The following is a 19944-nucleotide window of genomic DNA, read 5'->3' as shown; positions in this document are numbered from 1 at the left end:
TTACTGTTAAAGTGGATCTTTGGAATACTGTATACACAATCACTCCCAACAAGTACCGGGCTGAGTCCCCTGTTATTTATCCTTAGGGCATGTGACTTGTAACTTTTGTTGAGTTACAGGTTATGGTATTGAAATACGCTCAGTGTGAGAAAGGAGACAACTGTAGAGGCTGGGTTAACTCCAGGGAGCGCCCATCTGTGAACGTTTACAAGAACTTAATGGGATACACCAAAAAGAAACGAGAAAGAAAGGGGGAAGGAAGGAATTTTCGGGCAGAAGAGAAAGCAAGGCGAAGGCAAGGCCAAGCGAGGGAACTAAAAGGCGAGTCCGAAGAAGTAGCGAGTATTAGGAGGGAAATGGGAAGGGCAAGGCAGGAACGGGAGCCAGTTAGACCAGGGGCAAGGGTGGTGGCGAACGAGCGGCTAGTCCGGCGACTTGCCAAAGCCGGCACCGGGCGGAGGAGGGGACGGGAGGGTGGGGCTTGGCGAAGGGCAAAGGCAGGGCAAGACTTAAAAGGGGGATGACCCCAGCTAGTTGATGCCACCGGTGACTTCCGACGTCCAGGGCAAAGGGACCCCAGGAGGGACCGAGGCGGGAAAGGCCCGCCGCGGAGGCAGCCCGCGGGCTCGCGAGGGAGCGCACACGCGCGAGAGGGAGCCCGGGGGAGCGACCGGCGGCCGCGCCACCATGTGCGAGCTGTACAGCAAGCAGGACACCCTGGCGCTGCGGAGGAAGCACATCGGGTGAGGGCTCCAGAGCCGCGAGGAAAGGCGCAGAGGGGGGAATAACTAGCGCGGGGGCGGGGAGCTGAAGCTGGGCGCCGCGGCTATGCCCGGCGGGCTAGGCGACGCCACCGCCCACCGCGCCGCACCTGCGCACGCGCGCCGCCGCCCCCCGCCGCCCCCCGCCGCCCCCCGCCGCCCGTGCCGCCGCGCCCTTAGCGCTCGCCGCCCCCCACCCGCGCGGTCCCGGCGCTCGGCACCCCGCGGACGAGTGGGGGCTGCCGGCGGCTGGAAGAGTGGCCCCGCGAGGGTTAATAGCCCCAGGAGGGGAGCTCCAGTCCAGGGATGGGCGCTGCCAGGGAAGATGGGTAGCTCTCCGCCAAATCCCACCAACTCGAACGTTTCTCCAAACTGGGAACTCAAAAATACTTTTGACAATGTCTGTGAAAACTAATTCTGACAGCTTTTGTTTTAAGGTGAACTTTTTCTTCTTGCGTGCTTGGTTAGATAAGGGGTTAATTAACGCAGGCAGTAAAAAAAAAAATTCCTTAAAACCACTTTCTTAAGGGTAAAATGCCGCTTACCCACCTTGGTCTCCCCAGCTGTGCCCTCATTACGATTAAAAAGTGCAGCGTTCTCTCCCGTCTACTTTTGTTCTGCTCGTGTTATAAACGCCTCGGTAAAACACTGGTAAGCCTACAGGACTGAACGTTAAGTCTGACCTGGGCTCTGGTCCTACTAGGGTGTCTCGTTACCTGTGTGACCTCTGTCAAATTACTTTAATTTCCTCTTCTGTGGAAGTAGAAGTAACATTCTGCTTCACAGGAGCAAGCAAGTGAGATTAATAAGCGTGATCTGGTTTTTAAAAAGGCACATGTAAGTATCAATGATGATTGTGGCCACTGTCAAATCAAAGGCCTGCAATAGTCACACGTAATTAACAAGCAGTGTCGCGGTGAACGTGAGAGAGGACTGGGGGACATAAGAAAGAAAAGAGGGGTGCCTGGGTGGCTCAGTCCTTAAGCGTCTGCCTTTGGCTCAGGGCGTGATCCCAGCGTTCTGGGATCGAGCCCCACATCGGGCTCCTCCGCTGTGAGCCTGCTTCTTCCTCTCCCACTCCCCCTACTTGTGTTCCCTCTCTTGTTGGCTGTCTCTCTCTGTCAAATAAATAAATAAAATCTTAAAATAAAATAAAATAAAATAAAATAAAATAAAATAAAAAGAAAGAAAAGAGTTGGTATCCTCTTCCGAGAAATGCTTGGCAGCTGCTCATACTCATCTCTTGGTCTCAGCCAGGGAGGTTTCTAGATGGCCGTTTAGGAGACTGGTTGGAGCTCTCTCATCCCCGCATAGGGAAAGCCAAAATGGTCCAATTCCTCCCTCATTACCCAGTCACCGCCTTGTCCTTTTCTAGTCACCACTCCTTTCTGTTAGTTTTCAAGCCTGCATTGATTCCAATGCAAACCCAATGACTTGTACCGTGAACTGAAGAAATTCTGTGAAAGGAGGAATGTAGCCATGGACAACCTGAAAGAATTTTACCTAAAGTCTGAGTGGCAAGGTGGGAAAGTACCCTTAGCAAGGGAAGGTGAAGTCTGCAGTTAACAGCCCACATTCATGACAAAGGTTTTCTTTGGCTTTTAACTTAGAGGTATAAACTAACAGCTGGGATTGAACCAATTAGAAATTCTCACTAATTATTGTTTTCATTTTAACTGATGATGCTTAATCTGAGGCAATTTTAAATTAAGATTACCTATACACAATAATTCAAATACTTTCTAAACAGTTGCATATGAATTTAATATAGAAGCATCCAGTGTCCCTCCAAAATACCTCCAACGCATGTGGCTTTGTGTGTGTGTGTGTGTGTGTGTGTGCATGCAAAATCACCATAATAAAAATAATATATTTCAGGGACACTTGGGTGGCTCAGTGGGTTAAACATCCGCCTTCAACTCAGGGCATGATCCCAGGGTAATGGGATCCAGTCCAGCAACAGGCTCGTGGCGCAGCGGGGAGCCTGCTTCTTCCCCCGCCTGCTGCTCCCCTGCTTGTGCTCTCTCTCTCTGACAAATAAATAAATAAAATCTTTAAATACTACTACTAATAATAATAATGCTATATTCCATTTTGTTTCTACATGTCCGTAGGGCCAACATCAGAAACCTTTGTGATGTTTCTATGTTGCTAAAATTTATGTTACAGACATTCATCCAAATAACCAAAAATATGGATGGCTTTTTATTATGCTCAAAATAATGGATGAAGAGGTTAGAACAATAATTGGATTTCATTATTAAGAATGGAAAATCCATTTGATACAGGAAAAATGTCACTCAAAAGACTTGGAAATGGTCTCCTATAAAATCTCTTTTTTGGTATTTATACCCAATTTCTTTGTATTTAGCTTTCAGGGCTATTCGTTTCTTAACCTATTAGATCAGAAGGGGAGACAGAGAAAGCAAGCCAGCAAGCAAGTCTTGGGCTGCGGTATAGGACAGTCTACTTTCAAATTCTGTTGTTGTTTTTTTCATTTACTGGCTGTGTAATCTTGAACAAGTTTCTTGATATTTCTGTGCCTCAGTTTCCTCACCTATAAAAATGAGAATGATAAAACCCCTATTTCATAAGATTATTGGGAGGATTAAATGAAATGATATGATATTTGTAATATCTGTCAATTCCTGACACATAGTAAACCTCAAAAAAAGTTGTTGTTTTTTTTTTGTTTTCTGGTAGAACGAAACTTCCCAGAGGAAAATCAGTTATTGGTTTGTGTAATTAGAGTTGTCAGAGTTGATCCGTGTGCCTCTAAACAGCATTGTCAAACCATAGCCAATTTGACATAGAGGCACATGAAATGTGAGCGGGTCACCAATGGGGGTTAAGGTAAAAGGTTCCAGGCTAATATGAAATTTTAAAAAAAGAATAACGTATGTCACCTAGGTTGTGTTTTCCCTTTCTGTTTTGTAACTGTAATTTTCCACAGATCTTGACCTTCATTGAGAAGGAAAAACACTGAGCAGTCCTTCCAGACCAAAGTGTTTCCTTTCATTATTTCTAGACCCTCGTGCAAAGTTTTCTTTGCTGCGGATCCCATCAAAATAGTGCGAGCCCGGCGCCAGTACATGTTTGACGAGAGAGGTGAGCAGTACCTGGACTGCGTCAACAACGTGGCCCACGGTGAGTGTCCTGTCCCTGCTGTGCTGCGAAGGGCGCGTTTGTGGAGGAGGGCAGACACAGCCCCACTACTGTTTGCCCCGGGAGGTGCAGTGGCTGCTGCTCCTGGGCTGGACGGGCCCAGTAGTCCTAGCCCGGAAAGGTGACAGCACAGCGCGGGAGGCAGAGAAGCTCTGCTTTTTTCTTTTTCCCGTTTCCCTTGCTTCAGAATCCCCCTCACTTCAGGAATTTAGAATTCTAATTCCTTTTTTGGGTTTTTGTCTTCTGCATTTTAGTGGGACACTGTCACCCAGAAGTGGTCAAGGCTGCCCTGAAACAGATGGAACTGCTAAACACAAATTCTCGATTCCTCCACGACAATATTGTGGAGTATGCCAGGCGCCTCTCGGCAACCCTGCCGGAGAAACTCTCTGTCTGCTATTTTACAAATTCAGGGTATGTTTCCAGGTCCCCCCCCATTCCCACCAATCTGGTTTTTCACTCTCTCACACATACCTTTCTTCTTGATTCCTGGTGGAGCCCAGACATCTAGGAAGGTTTCCCTAGGTTCTCGACGTTTACTAAGTGACCACACGATGGGGCCCTAATGGTTCTGTTCCTCTGGCTTCACTTCATGAGCTTGGGGTCCATAGGGTCCCCAACAGCGTGTTCTAGGGGTTTTGACCCGGCCACTCAGGATTAACACGTGCATGCCACTCAACTTCTTATTCCCATGGCTTCCTCGGGCAAAGATGGGGAAAGCTTACCGGGCATGCTGCAGCAGCCCTGAACGGTAGGTGCCTGGGTGGAAACCATGGCAAAAATATCCAAGCCTGGGGTTCAAGCGAGAAAACCCAACCCGTCAAATGGCCCCACCTCCCCAGGAAGCGGAGTAAGTAGCTAGAGAATCAGTGGGCCTACATGGTTTCTTTAAGGCATGAATGAGGGGTTGTAGCGAAGAAAGAATTCTACTAAATGAGCTGTAACTTTCGTAAGACCTTTGATTGACTTGTTTCTTAGGCACTTGAACATTTCCTCAACACAAATACAAAAAAGGAAGAAGTAAATTCAAAAGAATAGATATGTGCCAACTTTTAAATTCTGTAAATTCAAGTTATATATCCATTCTGTGGAATATGATGCAGACATTAAAAATATGTTTTTGGAAATACACGTCTAATGATGTGAAAAGCTCGCAATGCAACATTTTATGGGGAGGAAAGCTGTGCATACAGTGTATACTCATTTTTAAAATTATGTATATGTATAAATGTAATAAAACGATTAGAGATTCTGCGAATGTTCGAGGATACGATTCTGTGATTCACTTTCATGTTTGCAATGAGATTTTAAAACCAAATTTATAAGGAGAAGATCATCCCTTTTTCTTTGTAAAGAATTAAGGTATTTTAGGATCTAACATGTTGTTATAAAGCATTTTTGCCTTCAATAAATTAAATACCATAACATTTGACTTTCATTTCTAAAGAATCCTATACTGTCAAAGTGGGGTTGCCCCAAAGAACAGTCGCCAGAGACTGGATAGGATAGAGCCTGGACTGGTACAAAGGGTAATCTTGAAGTTAAATAGACTTCAGGCAGAATGCTGCCTCTACCTCTTATTAGCTGTGAGAGCTTAACCTGCCTCCTGAACCTCTCTGAGGCTCTTTCTTCATCCACAAAAAGGAGATGGCAGCACTTGCCTTGCAAGGACTTATGAGAATAAATGCAAGCAAAACTCTCAGCACGCTGTCTGGCAGATAGTCAACATCCCACGAATGATTATTTTCTTCTTCTGTGTCTGAGTCCTATATATGGGCTATCTAAGCCACATAGAAAAATTATGATTTTTATTTTATCGAGAAGGAGCCGATCAAATATTGGGTCAGTACAACATAGTGTAGTGGTCGAGTTGATGGGCTCTCACACTCCCATTCCTCCCTTTGAGATCAGGCTTAATGCGGGCTTCCTAACATCCTCAAAGTTAGTCACCTACTCATGGGGCTGAATTGGGAAGAAGTTTGAAACGAGCAGGGTATCCTTTGAATTGGGTTTGTTCTGTGTGTCTCATTCTTTATCAAAGACATTGTATTAGAAGGATGGAGTGAGATTGCTGGGTGGACCAGACTAAAAGGGAAAGAGAGGACTTCCACTTCTTCCCCCCATATATTTCTGAAAAACCAGGATCTTACAACTTTTGTAATTAACATTTTCAAGTATTTTAAAAAGAGCTTATGGCACCTTGCCCCCTCTCTGTGTTCTCTTAATAGATCTGAAGCCAATGACTTAGCCTTACGTTTGGCTCGGCAGTTCAGAGGCCACCAAGACGTGATCACCCTTGACCAGTAAGTTTGGGGCAAGACTTCTAAGCCAGAAGCTCCTTCAAGAGACAACATTGTATTGATCCTGTCCATACTGATGCTACGAGCACACGGGGAGGAGGGCGGGTATGCGGCACAACGATCTTATTAGGCAGTAAGGTATCAAGGCCAACCGAGGCTCGGAGGATACTTAATTCCGTCCAAGTTCCTGCAAACAGGGGAGGCTCTCTTGGACACTCTTATCGTGGCCTCATGGGCTTTGCATGAATCATCGACTGTTTATTGAGACACTATAGTGAGTAACCCAATATTTTCCAAAATAAAAATGTAATTGATTTCTTCAAACTCTATACGTTCACGTCAGTGTTGTGGTTATCCACTGTAATCAATTTAAAAGATAACAATTTAGAGAAAAGTTTGAAGAAAATAAGAAACCAAGTAAAAGATAGTACTTTCTCATTAGTTTGCAACCATTACCAGCCATTGTTTAATCTCATCTCCTTAACATGAATTTAGTACATTTTAAACAAGAAAGCTGACAACCCCCATTTTTATTAAGATTTTTTCTTTTACCTTTTTTTCTACGTCTCCACCACACTAATGTCAGACACAGAGGGTTAAATTGAACACATACTCACTTCTTGCCCTTACATAGGCTTCTCTTGTTTTCTGTTTCGGGTCATCTATTCACTTTCTATTTCTGCTATAACAAACTACAGCAAGCGCAGTGGCTTAAGAACAAGAATTTATTTCCCCACCGTTCTGTAGGTCAGAAATCCAAAATGGGTCTTCACTGGGCCAAAATCAAGGTGTTAACAGGACTGTGCTCCTTCTGGAGGCTTCTTCTGTTTCCTTGCTTTGTCCGGCTTGGAGAGGCTGCCTGCATTCCTTGCTCGGGGTTTCCCCTCTTCATCTTCAGAGCGGCCATTGCGCCACCCTTACCTCGCTTCCCCTGCCTCTGACCGCCATTCCCCTGCCTCCTCCTTTCACTTGTAAAGACTTGTGATCCCATTGGACCCTCCAGGATTATCTCTCCATCTCAAGATTCTTACTTCAATCACATCTGCAAGGGCCCCTTTGCCATGTGACCTATTCCTAGGTCCCCAGGACTAGCGTGCGGGCATGTTAGGAGGTGGCGTGTTCTGCCTACCACAGCTGCCTCTGGTTCTTTTTTATTCCCATTCTCCCCCGCCTATGGACGACTATTCTAATGCGTCAAATGTCGACCTTTTATTTTTGTATTCTTATTAATGTATATTATTTTATGTGAATCTGTTTTAATTTTACAAAAATTGCTATAAATCTCTCTCCGTTGCGAACCTTTTTCCCTCAACACTATTCAAGACTATATTGCTGGATGTACATCCACTCTTCTGACACAGTGCTGCCTCTTAGAAATATAATGTGAGCCACATAAGGCATTTAAAATTTTCTGATAGCCAATATATTCAAAATATCGTTTCAACAGTTAATCAATGTAAAATATATTAAGATTTCTCCTTTTTTTAAATTAAATCTTTAAAATCTAATGTGCGTCTTATACTTACTGCACATCTCAATTCAGACTAACTGCATTTCAAGCACTCAGTAGCCACATGTGGCCAGTGGCTGCCATAGGGGACAACGCAACTCAAACTATTGAACTCCCCCCACCCTACAGATGGACACTGTCACTGTCCTTTCCTCCTTGCTACCACAAGTGACTCTGCAATGAGCATCCTTGTATATGTGACCTTCTGGACATTTTTAAGATGTTCTTAGGGATAAACACCCCGAAACAGGATTGCTAGGCCATAGGGGTCCTATAAACACTGTTAATTTGACTAAATATTGCCAGATCAGTCTCCAGAATGATTGCAACACTACACAGTGCATGAAATTTCCCATTTTCCTCTATCCTCACCGAAAACTTATACTATCCTGCCTCCTCATTTTTTCTTTTGTTAAAAATAACAGTCCAATAACTATAAAATGGTGTCAATGTTGTTTTAATTTGCAATTTTCTAATAATGAATTTGGGTATCTTGTCATATACTTACATGCATTTGTGATTTCTCTTCTAAAAATTACCTGTTCGTATTCTTTGCCCATTTTTCTATTGAGATTTCCATCTGTTTCTTGTTGGTTTGTGTTTGCTTATATAGTCTAGATCAAAAGATCTCAACCTTGACCGTATCTTAAAATCTGGGGGGGGGGGGGATTTATTTAAATGCCAATGCCCAAGCCCCACCCCAGACCAATTAAAGAAAATCAGTGGTGGATCCCAGGAAACAGTATATATTTTGCAGTTTCCCAAGTGGTTCTACTATGCAGGCAGAGTTGAGAACCACCACTGTGATCATTAATCTCTTTTAGTTTGCAACATTTCAAATGTCTTTTCCCTCTATCATCTGTCTTTTAGCTTTGTCCATGGTATCCTTCAACTGAAATCTTTAATTTTCATCAAATCAAATAGATAAAATTTTTGTCGTATGGTTTATGTGCTCTAAGTTTTGTTAATATAGCTCCCCCTACACCCACCACAGCCCCCAGATCACAAAGATGTTTTCTTCGTTATCTTCTACTGCCTCATATGAAATCCACCTGGTGTCCACTGTGTTACATTTATGTGTGGCGGTGTCTCCGTGCTGGCCTTCTGCCCAGTTTTCTCTTTGTTCTCATTCTGACACATACTTGCTGATACATACGTATCCTTCTGACACTTACTGTGGTTCTGTAGCATCTTTAATCTTGCTAATGGAAGTCCTCTCTCTTTGTTTTATCTATTCATGGACTTTTAAAAATTTCCTTTCCAGATCTCCCACTTATGCCTCTGGGCAAGAAACAGGAAAGGAAATATCATAGCCACCAGTATTTTAAGCAAGAGAAAGGAATCTCATAGCCACTTGGTCATGTCCCAATCTTAGCTCTTCCGAAGAGACCTTCTGCTCTTACCAACTTGTGTTTGCCCAGCATATGCAGTCCGATATCCCATAGAAACCATTCCAGACAGAAACACAGCCTATTCTGTGATATAAAGTTGTTTTTAAAATACACTAAGATGTAACTGTCAAATACATTTAAAGAACACATACTTAACAAGTTTTCCACGATGCTATAGAAAATAATTTTTGCATTTAGACTATCTAATTTAGCACATCTAATATCATCCTAAGAAATCAAGTTTTTTTTTTCCTGCTTAAAAAAAAATTGTCTATGAGGATCCATACTTGGTTTCCTATGTGTTTTATTATATGAATAAGGAGAACTGGACAAATTAAGGCCAGTCTTGCCATGAAGAATTAGATCCTGTGTAGTTAAATCTGGCACTAAAGTTGAGATTCTCCTAGATGATGCATACTGCTGTTTTTCTTATACTCCAAAAACTTCTTCTCTGAGTGATTTTGGTTACTGTTCTTTCTCTTTTCAGTGCTTATCATGGTCACCTATCATCTTTAATTGAGATCAGTCCATATAAATTCCGAAAGGGCAAAGATGTCAAGAAAGCATTTGTGCACGTGGTAAGTAACTTAGAGTCCAAGAATCAGAAAGCTGGCACTGGGAGGATGCCTAACGATACTCCAGTCCAATCCTTTCATCAAAATGAAACTGTGAAAAAGAGACTAAGATCTAGAACGGTTGTGTGACTTACTAAAGTCAAAAATCCGGTTAATGACAGGATGTGGTTTAAAATCCATTGATGAGTATCGCAATTAGCAAATTAGCATGGTGGTAGTGAAGGCTATTATTCACAGCTATCATTTTATTTTTCTCGCCTTTTGGTCTTCAATTACTTTTCCCGTCTACTGATACCAGCCTGAAATTTGGAGTTGAATCTAGTGTGTATGCATGTCCCAAAATTAAACTGCTCTACGCTTAAGTATCATATAGAGTAATGAAGTCAAATAAATAGTAAAGAAAATAAAGAAACCAATCGAGTTGTTGTTGAAACTCTCAAACTCCTTTGGTTTAATTAAGGATCAGTAGACTCTCTTAAGAGAATCAATTCCTTCTTTCAAAATGGTGAGACCTGGCACCAGGGCGAAGGCATTCTAGTTTTTGGAATGATTAGAATTTGCTGTATAGTTGGTAAGTGTTGGTTTATCTTCAGTGTAGAATAGTTAATACAATTTTCATCCATTGAAATTTTCAAAAACAATAATCACACTTGTTGATTTGAATTTGCTCTTGATTCGAACAGGGATGTAGTCTTGACTTACAGAGGTCTCAGAGCAAATCCAGGCTCCTGGTCACAATGCAAAGACCTTAGTTTTCACAGAATTCAGAAATGTTAAGGGAAAAAAACAAAAGAACCGAGAGTCACTTAAACCCGCACGGTCACCTTTCCAATATGCTCTTGTGGGGAAATGCCTTTTTTTTTTTTTAAAGTTCATTCGTCCGCAAGGTAAATCTTGAGAAACTCCACCTTTTGGTTGTTTCCAGGCACCAACTCCAGATACTTACAGAGGCAAATACAGGGAAGATCACGCAGACCCAGCCAGCGCTTACGCAGATGAAGTAAAGGAAATTATTGAAGAAGCTCATAACAGTGGAAGGAAGGTTTGTATTTACAGCTTTGGAAACAGCTTAGCACCTTTTATAAAGTGGATGGAAATCACCGTGACACACTGGAGAGGTGGAAAAGGATTAGATCTCCATTCCCTTTCTGTTTTTCTCTGCTTACCTTTCACTCAGTTCGTATTTCAGAAAGTGCATTAATATGATCATGCCTCTAAGACTATGCATTTTTATTTATTCTGGAAACACCATCACTATGCCTATTCCGGAACTGGTGGCCTAATTCTCACATTCCCAGTGGGATGCAGACTCTGGTCCAAAGCGGTAGGGGGAGAGGGAGTTAGGAAAGGCGACGGCCCGTGGACAGATTCTTCCAAATGAAAGTAGCATGGAGGGAGGGGCGCTGATAAATGAGGAAGGGAAAGGAGGAAGCACGGTGGCCCTGGGACCTCTGAACCAGTGCGGGCTCCTGGGCTCGGGAAGCCTCGCTGCTGCCCTCAGACTGGTTCAATGTGCCTGAAGCCGCAGAGCCTGGGTTAGCTAAGGCAGAACGAACGCTTCTCCAAGCTGAGCCTGGGCTTCAAAGACAGAACCAGAATCCTCCAGAGTAAGAACAAGAGTTTCCATTTTCTCAGTCTTCACCCTACTCTCTTCAGCCTAACACAGATTTTCAGCCCGTTTGGGGGTTACTTATGTGGAGTTTTAAAGAGATTTGAGACGTGCTTCGCCTTTAAACTGGCTTATAGCATCAACATGGCAGTAATAAAAAATCTTAACTGAGATAAAAATGAAGGCTTGCTTTTTCCAATGCAAATATTTTTATCTGAGTGACTGGAGAGTCGTTTGCATTTCTTAACTGTTTTCTTCCCATCCCGTTCATTTGTCGGGTCTGCAGATGTGATATCTGTGTAGCTAGCCCTGACCGCCCCTGGTATGGGGGCCTTCATATGCTTTTCTTCTTCATGGGTAACCCATACCTCCTTACACAAATGGTAAAGAGTGCTTCCAGAAAAACGTTTACATTCCCAAGATCACATGGTCTTTTTGCTGCTAAAAGGCTTTGGATAACTTTTTGAGAACATTAGCATTCAGTAGTTATGACCCGATGCTGTCCTGTTAACAATTCTGAAAGCAATGAGCAAATATAAGACAGATGCTTCAGGATATTAGATGTGCTCGCAAAGTCAGGGGCTTTTAGAGAAGCAATGTCTTAAGTCCACTGGCTTCATTTGATAGCTAATAAATGAAATATTTAAAAGTGAAGAGCTTAAGCCAAGGTAATATAGCTACTGAGCTATAGTCCGGACGAAAACCTCGGTTCTCTTGACTTCATATCTCATCTCATCTATGCTTTCTCTTCTTGATTCTTTTCTACTCCTCCTTTCTTCCCTCTAGAGCGTTTGCTCTGCAATGGCTCTTGTGAATTGCCTCATTCCGTTAAGTCTGGTTCAGGGTAAGAACTAGAAATACAGCACAATAACTGACGCGTGTGGCCACCAGTCACCCTCCCCTTTCCTGAGAGCAGATTCAGGCTCAGGCAGTTAATACCCAGCTGAGGAAACAGGCACCAGGATAATGGGTTTAGAACCTGGGTGATTTTTTAGAAGTTCATGTCAAAGACTGACCAAAACATCGTTCTCATTCAGTTGACCCTACCGAAAACACTGCATTTGAATTAATAATGGGGAACTGGAGGTTGCCTTCTCCTCTGTTTCTCGTGGTAGTTTCACTGGTACTCTAGAATTTCAGAAACGGGTGAATTTCAGATCAGTTGCTTTTCCAGCATGGACATCTCTTCTTTTCTTTGTTATCAAGTGTCTATTTGCCACTTGCCACAGGGCCATTCCCAACCATTTTGAAAATAACCTGCTCTGTAAGAAGTCCTCTTTTCTAGGGGGTTCAAGGGGGACCTAATGGACTTTGACCCCATCTTTTCTTGTATAGATTGCTGCCTTTATTGCTGAATCCATGCAGAGTTGTGGCGGACAAATAATTCCTCCAGCAGGCTACTTCCAGAAAGTGGCGGAGTATGTACTTGACTTGGGCACTCTTGGGCAGACTGAAGGCTCTGTGACAGTTCTGCGAGGCCGTACTGCTTAAAATACTGAAGTGCTTCCAGACTAGCTGGCAAAAGCCACTTCGGCATGCCTGCCACACCAGGGCTCCCCAGAACCCTCCACTTTCCCAAGATCCAGCAAATAAAGGATTTACACGTGGCCCAGTGGAGGGGGGCCTCCGGGGCTCTGCTCCAGTCCCCAGCTGGCATCCTCTCCAGCCCGTGCCTTACCGATGAGGAAACATTTGAAGATTAACCCTGCGAAACACTACCTCTTGTTCACTTCTTTCTCTTCCCACTTAAAATGCCACAGTTGAGCTTACTTGAAGCAGCACAAACCTAAATAATAAGAATATGTCAACTCTGGAAATTATGGGATTATAGTTCAAAGTCAGTGACATCACGTAGATGTCACTGGGGGTTTGAGCACGGAAATGTTTTTGACAACGATTCCAGATCTCAAGTTAACATTTTTTTTTAAGTCCTCCATAATCTGTATCTTTGTGGGTGGGTTTGGGGACTCTCGGTGACCTGAAGACGTTAGACTTCCCTTTTGCTTTTCAGATACGTACACAGAGCGGGAGGTGTGTTTATAGCCGATGAAGTTCAGGTGGGCTTTGGCCGAGTTGGGAAGCATTTCTGGAGCTTCCAAATGCATGGTGAAGACTTTGTTCCAGACATTGTCACAATGGGAAAACCCATGGGCAATGGCCACCCAATGGCATGTGTGGTAACAACCAAAGAAATTGCAGAAGCCTTCAGCAGTTCCGGGATGGAATATTTCAATACGGTACGTGTTGGCCTCCTGGTTTATGCTAAGAGGGAAAAATACTGTGTGTTCTTACACTTCTTGCCAATGTAGTAAAGAATAAAGAATAAAGTTCAGTATTGCCAGCTAACCACCCCCAGGATCTTAGCCAAACTTTGATCTAACCATATTTCATCCTATCTGGCATAAATTCTCCTTGTATTTTTCCTTGTGTATCTTTCCCCTTTCTAAAATGATAAATTGTTCCAGTGATAGATGGTTGCCTTGCTAAGCTCTAGAGGTTATGATGTTTCATCCACAGATGATATGATCTTCTTTATTTTGTATCACATTTAAATTCCCCAAACATTTCTAAAGTGTTTAGATGATACAGTACTATAAATGTTATATGGCTGTCACAGGAGATACTAAATTTTCTATCTTTGGGAAATTTTATTTCCTTGGTTTTACCCCCAAAAGTCATGAACTTTAAGCTTGGAAAAATTATTATAGTTTGTGCCGTATATGTAATAGGACTTGTGACAACTAAAAGTAAGATTCAAATCTAAGGATATAAATTATTTGGAGAAAATGTCATTGCTTAGCTGTTTTCACACAATTGTTCAGGGACAGAAGCCCCTATCCCCCTCACTGAACCACACTCTGAAATCCTCAGTTCCCAATGCAGTATCTGGTTTTTGTTTGGATGAACTAATAAATTCCCTGATAGTCCTCCATACCAATTATGCAGCATGGAGAATGTAATTTGGAATGAATTTTTACTCAGTCGTAAACAAATAGAATCACATTATATTCTAAAACTAAAAAGTTTACAGCACAAGGGAAAAATTTATTGAAATTATATCTTTACCTGCTTATGTATGAGCCAAATTTCTCGTAGATGAAGCAATACCACTAATTCAACCATTATGGTTTTTAAATCTTTTTTCTGCAGTATGGAGGAAATCCAGTATCTTCTGCTGTTGGTTTGGCTGTCCTGAATATAATTGAAAATGAAGACCTTCAAGGAAATGCCACTAGAGTAGGGGATTATCTTACTGAGTTACTCAATAAACAGAAGGCTAAACATACTTTGATAGGAGACATCAGGTATGTTTATCATGAACTTGTCATGTGGTTATTCATTTTTCCAATGAAAATAGTTTAAATTTTATCTTGTAAATTTAAATAAATTACATAAAACTAAATCTAGAAAACACTGAAAAACATAAAAGAACAAAACTCGTTCTTAATCCAGAACCCTGATATCACCACTGTTAACTTTTGGGTGTATATCTTTCTCGACTTTCATACTTAAAAAATAAATAAATAAAGCCAATATAATTTCAACCCCTAAAAGGTGAGAAGGAACTTAAAGTAACGCTAAATGATTTATTAAAAGTTATTTAAAATGACATCCCGGAAAACTTGATATTTTTCATAGATATATGTAAGCATGAAACATTTATCACCATCAATGTCCTGAGAAACTAAATAGCATAAGAAGGTTGTTTTTAAGACTTTTTCTTTTACAATTAAGTAAAGAAAAAAACTGGATGACAAAACCAACTCGGTACAAAAACTGGAAAGACCTGTGTCACCGGATTGATACCTTGGATTAGCTAGAATCAATAACAGTTACCCCTACAGGGAATCATATCCAGCTTCAAATTAAACTGAAGTTTGGGGACAGCGTTAATATTGGATGACAATGCAGCGTCTGGTAGAGCATCTGTCAAGTTTTCTTTCTTTACCTTCCTCAGGGGCGTTGGCCTGTTTATCGGAATTGACTTGGTGAAGGACCGTCAGAAAAGGACCCCTGCCACAGAGGAGGCCCAACACGTCATCTACAAGTAAGTGCACCCTCACACCTGACTGGTGTCCGGGTTTGAAACATGCCCCTCCCCCGACTTGAAAGCTTCTTTTACTTCCTCCCACCTCTCCAAATAAGAAAAGCCGGCGATGCATGCAGTTTATAAATGTGGGCTGCTTGCATGAGAATACCGAACTGCTCTCTGTTCACATCTTTTTTTTTTTTAAGATTTTATTTGTTTGAGAGAGAGCATGAGCAGGAGGAGAGGCAGAGGGAGAGGGAAGAGCAGGCTCCCCGCTGAGCAGGGACCCCAATGTGCCCTAGGACCCAGACACCATGACCTGAGCCAAAGGCAGACGCCTAACCGACTGAGTCACCCACGCGCCCCTGTTCACATCATTCTTAAATAACCTTGGTTACCGGCTGTATGCACTCACACATATCTCCTGCACTAATTAGGATGAAAGAAAAGCGAGTCCTTCTCAGTGCCGACGGACCTCACAGAAATGTGCTTAAAATAAAACCACCCATGTGCTTCACGGAAGAAGATGCGAAGTTTATGGTGGACCAGCTTGACGAGATTCTAACAGGTCTGTTCACAGACATTCCAGATGTCTCCCTGTCCCGCACCCGGTCATACGTGACGCTGCGTGTTGTTCTTCATGACAGAAGGGAAGGCGCTTGGAAATGAATGTGTAACTTTGTGGCACTAGAAAAAGATAGCTGAAAAGTAATAACTATGTAGACTCTGAGTTAACTCCCAATTTTCTGTTTGCACTCCCACAAGTCCAGATCTGGGTTTTTAAGGAACTGACACGACCTTATTTTTCCCTATTTTCACTTTTTAAAAAAAACAGCATGGCTGCCTTGCCCCGCCCACCACAGCTGCTGCAGTGTAGGGAGTTTTAGGGTTCTACCAGGGAAACTGGAGAAACATTATTAATAAATTTACAGGTTACAGGTTAACACTTCTTTGCTATATCCTGAATGATTAACTTGCGTGTGTATTTCACTTATTACCTTTACCTTTTGAGACTTTTCGTTTGTCATTCAGAACTATCCCTGTCATAGGAATTTATCTTTTGCTTCCCTATGTTATATAATTATGTTCATTTGGTTTTTGTTATGAGCATAAATTGAGCTTGAAAAGTAAACTAGCGACATAAAACCATGTTGGAAAATGCAATGTACTGTCAAATGTTAGAACACTTTTGGTTTTGCTTTAGTTATATTTTTAACATTCAACTTCTCTGCTCCCTTCTCAGACTTTTGGGGTTAGGGTAAGTCTGATAAGCCAGGAATCGATACAGCATTCAAAATAGATCATCAGTGTTGGAAAAATGGGGAGTCAACCTAAGTTATCTGTAATATGGTCACTGTCTTTGGACCGAGAGCACGCTCACACCCACACCTGGCAAGCATTCCTCACACACCTGCATTTCCTCTGGTCCTTTGAAGGGCCACGTGGAAGGAAGAGTATAGGATGGGGCAAGTCTTGTCACCATTGCTTCAAAGGCATCTCAGAGCTGGGGTGTTAATAGCGGTGGGCCGAAGAGTTTCCTTTGAATAAAGTGAACGAGGCATACTTAACCCAGGTTCAGTGCCCCTTGTAAATGATAATGATGAAATGCGGCGATTAAAGTTTAAAAGCAGCAACTCTAATAGGGACACGTTTTAAGCACATTACATTTACTTCTCAATTCTTCATTAAAGGTATTTCTATAGATACCAAAAAGGTTTTTTTTTCTTTTAAAGATTTTTATGTTATCTGTCTTCTCCATTGTATCTTCCTTGACGTAGTTTTAGAAGAAGCCATTGGAGCCCAAAGTGAGAGTGTGATCTCTGAGAGTGCTCCGTGCAGAGCAAAGGTAAGAAAGAGTCTGCTACTCTGTTTTTAGGGGGAAAAGTTTAAAACTTTGGAAAACTGACTAAAAGGAATGCAAATTTTAAAAAGTTATACAATAACCTTTAGAATAAAATCCACCTTTGCTGGGGTTGGCTTATTGTTGCCATTTTGAGTGCACGATCACATTTTAAAGCAAGTGTCATACCATTTGAAAGAAAGAAAGCCAAAGAGCTATTCTTAGAGGACCATTCCCATACTCCCAAAACCCCTCAGGCCTGCAAAGGGAATAGGCAAAACATAGAGAGAAATGATACAGACGTCCCAAGCTCCTTCCTGTTTGTCTGAGGGCCACCTGACACGGGCTCGGATTCCCACACATCACTCTTTAGAATCAGCAGAAGCCCTGGCAGCGTGGCTCCGAAAGGCCAGGGTTTGGTCCTGGATGGCGGCCGGGGCCTGGGAACCCTCTGGCAACAAGTGGCCTAGTTTGTGCATTTGGTGTGCTTCCAGCAGAGGGCCTTTCCATTCTCTCCCGGAGCTGCCCAGGGTGTGAGAAAGCGCTCCCCGGCTCAGGAAACAGGCGAACACTTGAGAGGCTTTGGTGCCTAATCTGCTATTTGTTTATGACTTCGATGCATAAAGGAACACTCAGTGCCTCCAGCCCGCCTGCACCTACCGAGCCGCCAGCAAAGCCCTTTTCCTGGTGCGAAAACATTAGGCTCTTTGAATGAGAGCAGATGATTTGCTAACAGGACTGCTCTGTCTCCTGGTGGGACACAAACCAATTCTAGCAAGCCATTCTTATCTGCAGTTTGAGACGCGCTTACCCAGTCCAGGACAGAACCATAGCTGAGAACTGAGCGAGCTTTGACAAGGAGCTTTCAGGAGAAGGGAGCTCGTGGGAAACGCACACTGGAGTTAGCACACGTGTTCCTGGAGTTTGGGCTGGGCGTCCCGGATTTTATGTTGACATTGCATTTCGGACGTCTATGGAAGAAAGTAGCCAGGGTGAGGGAGGACTGCGTAGCGCTGTAGTGTCGTGTCTCGCTGAGCTGGCCTGCTGGCCCGTTGAGTCAGCCCCACAGAGGCTGGGGTGGGGGGTAGGCAGCAGGGGGGCAGCGGGGGAGGGAGGGACAGGCCCGCTGGAGTCTGTGCGCCTGTCTTGCAGATGCCGAACGAAGCATGCTCAGAACGGCTCAGTGACGGCACCTCGGAGCCCAGGGAGAACCCCAGCCGAAAGAGAAATGGACTGTGCACAGATAAACATTCCCTGCTCAGTAAGAGGCTCAGGACATGAGAGATTAACACTGCAAAGCGGAATAAATGTCCAGGGTTATAGAGAATCACTGGAAGTGCCTCTTCTCTTAGCAGCTCCATCGCATCCTCTAACGGTAGAATTTGCATTCCATTCCGATGTGTAAATAAAAAGGTAACCGAGTGAAAAGAATAAGCCAGGTGATAATGAAGCCATGTCAAGATGACTAGTTCAGCCTCTAGCCTGTTAATTCCTTACTTGAGATTTCTGAAAGTACTTTATTTATTCTACTAAATTTATGCTTCAAATTGAAAATGAAGTTGGCAGTTTTACTTCGCATGTTTTAATGTTTGAAATGAGAGGGCAAAGCACACGAGGTTCCTTAACTTTGGAGACTTAGTGCCTTAAAATATGAAGAAATCATTCTTTATTGATTTAATTTATATATATATTTGTGGGGGGCTATAATAAAAGATGTTGTAGACTAAAACATTTTTACCAGAAAAGTGTACCCTTCTTTTGCTGAGAATATTAGGGCTGGTGAAATCAAAGCCATTTGGAAAACAGCACATACAGCAAATGTTAAGAAGTCAGTGGATAACTCAGACCTGTGGCTGAGGACCAGGTCAGTCAAGATCGTGTGGAGTCGTGGCGGGGGCCCGGTGGCAGCAGGGAGGACAAGGAATACACTCGGAAACGCTCACACGGACGTAGCTGGAACAGCAGCGCCAGCCAAAGCACTCTGTTCAGTCAGGAGACCTCAGCTCTGTCTCCGTCAGTCTGTCACCTTGACAGTCACTTGCTTGTCAGGTAGGAAGGTACCTTTCAACCAGGCATCTTCCTTTCTCATCAGGTTTAGCAGTACCTAGCCCACGCCCACACACACGAGAATGGGAGCACACACACATTTGTAAGCAGACATTGGCCAAGGGAAGTGAGGAAATCTGGAACCTCAAGGGTCTCTTTGAAACATGAGACATTCACTTGGAGGCCAATGTACTGAACCGGAAGAAATTTGAATGTTAGTATTCACTTCCCATTCTCTCTCTATCGCCTTCCTATGACTTATTAAACTTTGTATTTCGGGTTTTGATCCATACGGGAGAAAGAATAATTTTGCCAAGGCTGTTTCATGACAACTGAGAGGGATGTTGAGAGGAAAATTAATTGTAAAATCTTCCTTTCTGAGTTTGTCATTGATTAAAATGCTATTTAAAAAGCAAGGTCTCATTACTAAATACTTTTCCTCCTAAAAGGATCACTGATTCTGTGGGTTCTGGCTACATAATACTGAGGCTGGTTCCCAGGAGCTGCTGAAAACGAGGGAGTGTAGAGGTCTCTGTGGCTGGCTTCTAAGGAAGACCTAGTCAGATCTTTCACAACACAGGTCAACACCCCCATGAGCACCGCTCGTGGGCATGCTCAGACAGTACTTGTCTGCTTTTCTTTCTGAAGCAGCTATCCATGTTCAAGAGAGAGAGGAGAAAACAACCCATACCGGTGTTACAAGTTTTCCAAGTATAA

At 43.0% G+C, this 19944-nt stretch overlaps 1 protein-coding gene across 1 annotated transcript; it reads left to right on the top strand.

Annotated features, from left to right (window-relative positions):
• The first annotated feature begins 536 nt into the window (after positions 1–536).
• Positions 537–19639, top strand: ETNPPL (ethanolamine-phosphate phospho-lyase). Its single transcript, XM_026499156.4, has 13 exons — positions 537–743; positions 3790–3908; positions 4181–4340; positions 6155–6229; positions 9615–9705; positions 10628–10744; positions 12647–12729; positions 13323–13548; positions 14462–14616; positions 15270–15359; positions 15779–15909; positions 17120–17187; positions 18334–19639. The coding sequence occupies exons 1-13, from the start codon at positions 538–540 to the stop codon at positions 18460–18462; spliced, it is 1650 nt and encodes a 549-aa protein (XP_026354941.2). The 5' UTR covers position 537; the 3' UTR covers positions 18463–19639.
• The last annotated feature ends 305 nt before the right edge of the window (positions 19640–19944 follow it).

Source organism: Ursus arctos, unplaced genomic scaffold (assembly GCF_023065955.2).
Source record: "Ursus arctos isolate Adak ecotype North America unplaced genomic scaffold, UrsArc2.0 scaffold_11, whole genome shotgun sequence".
Classification (NCBI taxonomy): domain Eukaryota; kingdom Metazoa; phylum Chordata; class Mammalia; order Carnivora; family Ursidae; genus Ursus; species Ursus arctos.
This window is presented reverse-complemented; position numbering and strand designations above follow the sequence as displayed.

Bases quoted from the DNA above. Each gene is read 5' to 3' on its own strand.
- ETNPPL (XM_026499156.4), top strand. From the start codon at position 538: ATGCCACCGGTGACTTCCGACGTCCAGGGCAAAGGGACCCCAGGAGGG. The intron at 744-3,789 runs GTGAGGGCTCCA...CATTATTTCTAG, and splicing joins CTGCGGAGGAAGCACATCGG to ACCCTCGTGCAAAGTTTTCT. The intron at 14,617-15,269 runs GTATGTTTATCA...TACCTTCCTCAG, and splicing joins ACTTTGATAGGAGACATCAG to GGGCGTTGGCCTGTTTATCG.